Source organism: Pteropus alecto, unplaced genomic scaffold (assembly GCF_000325575.1).
Source record: "Pteropus alecto unplaced genomic scaffold, ASM32557v1 scaffold16, whole genome shotgun sequence".
Lineage (NCBI taxonomy): Eukaryota > Metazoa > Chordata > Mammalia > Chiroptera > Pteropodidae > Pteropus > Pteropus alecto.
Window position 1 is genome coordinate 7,943,103 of NW_006438867.1, and position 2,971 is coordinate 7,946,073.

Below are 2,971 nucleotides of genomic sequence, written 5' to 3' on the forward strand. Positions count from 1 at the left end.
TTCTTGGTTCTGCTGTCAAATATCTGTTGACCATACACTGTGGCTTTAATTCTGGACCATCGATTCTGTTCCATTCGTCCACGTGTCTGTTTTTATGCCGGCACCACACTCTCCTGATTATACAGCCTTGCAGTAAGTTTGAAATCAGGAGGCGTGGTGTCTCCAGGGCTGGTCGTTTGTGGTATTGCACGGTTCCATCATACGACAGCTTTCCAATTATTTGTTTCTTCTTCAAATTCTCTCATCAATGTTTTATAGTTTTCAGTGTACGGATTTTCCATCTCCTTGATTAAATTTACTCTAAGCATTTTATTGTTTATGATATTGTAAATGGATTGGTTTCTTTCTTTTCCAGATAGTTCACTGTTAGCGTACAGAAATGCGACTGCTTTTTGTATGATGACCAAGTTTGGTGCTTAACATCCAGGTGCTCCCAGACCATGGCTGAGGGCGGCAAGAGCCAGCTCATCAGCCACTTCAGGGTCCACAGCTGGGACCAAGTTTTGTACACCCATTAACTGGTACATGGGCAGGCCTGACTCCTCCTGGGTCTGGTGGAGTAGGGTGCTGATGACAGGACCAAACTGAGTGGGGCTGCAGTCAAGTTTGCGGGGTACGAAGCTGCTCCTATGTCAGCAGCCAGGATCACAGTCAGCAAGTTGGCTGTCCGGATGTGAGCTGCTTGCTCAAGATGATCCTCCTTGGATCTGGATTTCCCTGGAGTTTCACAACATCCTAACTGGACCTCAAAGCTCCCACGAAGGCACTTTTCTTGGTGGATGGATGCCAAATAATTGTCGTTGGAGGGGATACAAGCGAAGGACATCTTATTCAGCCATCTTGCTGATGTCGCTCTCAGTTTTTATTTTAATAAGAGATTCTTTGTCGCAAGCCACACAAAATGGTCTTAAGGCCATAAATAGTTTGTATCTGTTTCAATAGTATCAGTAAAAACTATAAAATGAATACAGACTAACTGATGTAATGCCTGAAGGTAGATTTTCTTTTTGGTGGGGATTCAGGTAAAAAGTATAATCTTTATACGATAGATGATTGGCTAAAGAAGCTGTGGTATGTATATACAATGGAATATTACTCAGCCATAAGAGATGAAATACTGCCATTTGTAACAACATGGATGGACCTTGAAATAATCATACTAAGCGAAATAAGCCAGACAGAAAAAGTTGAAAATCACATGATATCACTTATATGTGGGATATAAACCTAAAAGCAACAAATGAAGAGGACAAACAGAGACTCATGGACATGGACAATAGACTAGTGGCTACCAGAGGGGAGGAGGGAAGGGGGGTAGATGAAGGAAAAAAATTTAAATCATTTCTTCAATTAAAAATAAATGAAAAACATTAAATCATGTGAAACAAATAAATAATATGGTATGCCTTCTCAAAAAAAACCACACTATAATCTTTATAAGGAAACAGAACACATGAAGGTTTTGGTAGAAACTCCAGAAGTTTGTCATGCTCGGTATCATAAGTATTTTAGTTGTGGAATCTTGGTGGTGAGAGCTCATTTTGTAACGCTAGTTTTCAAGCCTAGAGGTCATTTCCAAACTTAAATAATCTACTGACTTTGAAAATTTTTTTTCAATAGTGCCCCCTACATTTAAGTCAGAAGGACCATACCTCGCTTTCTTTTTCTGGATGCTTTTCAACCCACATTCTCGGGAGATGTGCATCAGTCAAGCCGACGCGGAGGGAAAATCCGCTGCTGTCTAAAGTGCTCCCCTCCACGGTGCTGATCACGGCTTTGCAGTCTGTGCTCTGTGGACAGACCGCCAGGACAGCAGGTGAATGACAGGCGATGCCCTGTCACTGGCCTGCTCTTACCTGTCCAGCAGCACACCTCGCATAACGCGCACAGCCTCTTCACGAATCGACGATGTAGCAACAAATCTTGAAATTAGGAACTGTGGGTTTTTGGTGTGGCCATCATTTAATTACTTACCCTTCTGAAATGCTAAGGGTGGTATAAATAGTCAAATTAGGTAAGTTTGCAACAGTCTCAAACCCTGGATCCAAATACGATCGATCTGGGTATTTAGTTAGAGTCCGTCCTCTGGTGACAACAGAGTGTACCAGGTAGTCATAGCTTAGAACAGCAAGACAGAAAATTCAACAGAAGTCTTAGCATTATACTTTCCTTTAAAGTTTTATTTCCATAAACCTAAAATCACTTTTAAAAATGCATGTGGTAAACTTTAAAATCATAAAGGCAATGTGGCAAATTCTGAAATGGCCACAGAGTTCTCCCAGTCTCATGTGCTGGTCCCTCTGCAACGTGACTGTGCAGCTCCCGCTGTCAGAAGCGGCATCGCTTCCTTTGCCCTTGAATCTGGCGTTGGCCACGACCTGCTTTGGTCAATGGATTATTGGCAGATGTGAGGCAAGCAGAAGCTTGAAAAGTATTTATGCAATGGTGCCTGCCCTCCTCTGTTGCTACTGAGAAACTTCTGTCACTATATACGCCAAACTGACCTACTGTGCCTGATGACGAGACTCATGTGACCATCATCCCAGCTAACACCAGGCCAACTTCCAGGTATGTGAGTGAGACCATTCTAGACCTCCCTGTCCCAGTCCAGCCAGCCCAGCCCAGAACTGCCCAGCCAACCCACAGAGCTGTGAGAAATAACACGTGCTTGTGCTTTTAAACCACAAAGTTTTATCTGATGTAAGAGGCTTCTTGTTCAGGGCGGATTAAATCTATGTGGTGGCCTCCATTCCCTAACAAAATCCTAAACTCTCTACAGTAAAAGGGAATCAGGTAACAGGGTGTAAACCCATGGAGATATCGAGGACAGGAAAAAAGACAGCAGCAGGCGAGGGATGCCCGCACATTTCCGCAGGTGGAAAGCAGACAGGTGTGGTAAGTGGCCCAGCCATGGCGGCGGGCTCACGAACTGCAGCACCCAGGCCGGCTCCCACGCTGGAGGCACGAGCTA

At 44.0% G+C, this 2,971-nt stretch overlaps 1 protein-coding gene across 6 annotated transcripts in view; it reads right to left on the reverse strand.

The window, feature by feature from the left end:
• The window catches only part of PARP4 (poly(ADP-ribose) polymerase family member 4), a 71,750-nt gene that overhangs the window by 24,309 nt on the left and 44,470 nt on the right, over positions 1-2,971 (reverse strand). For all 6 annotated transcript variants that reach the window (XM_015592416.2, XM_025049540.1, XM_006915837.3 and 3 more), the window contains one exon: positions 1,653-1,790. In XM_015592416.2, coding sequence (XP_015447902.1) covers positions 1,653-1,790 — 138 coding nt within the window. The remainder of the gene's footprint in view (positions 1-1,652; positions 1,791-2,971) is intronic.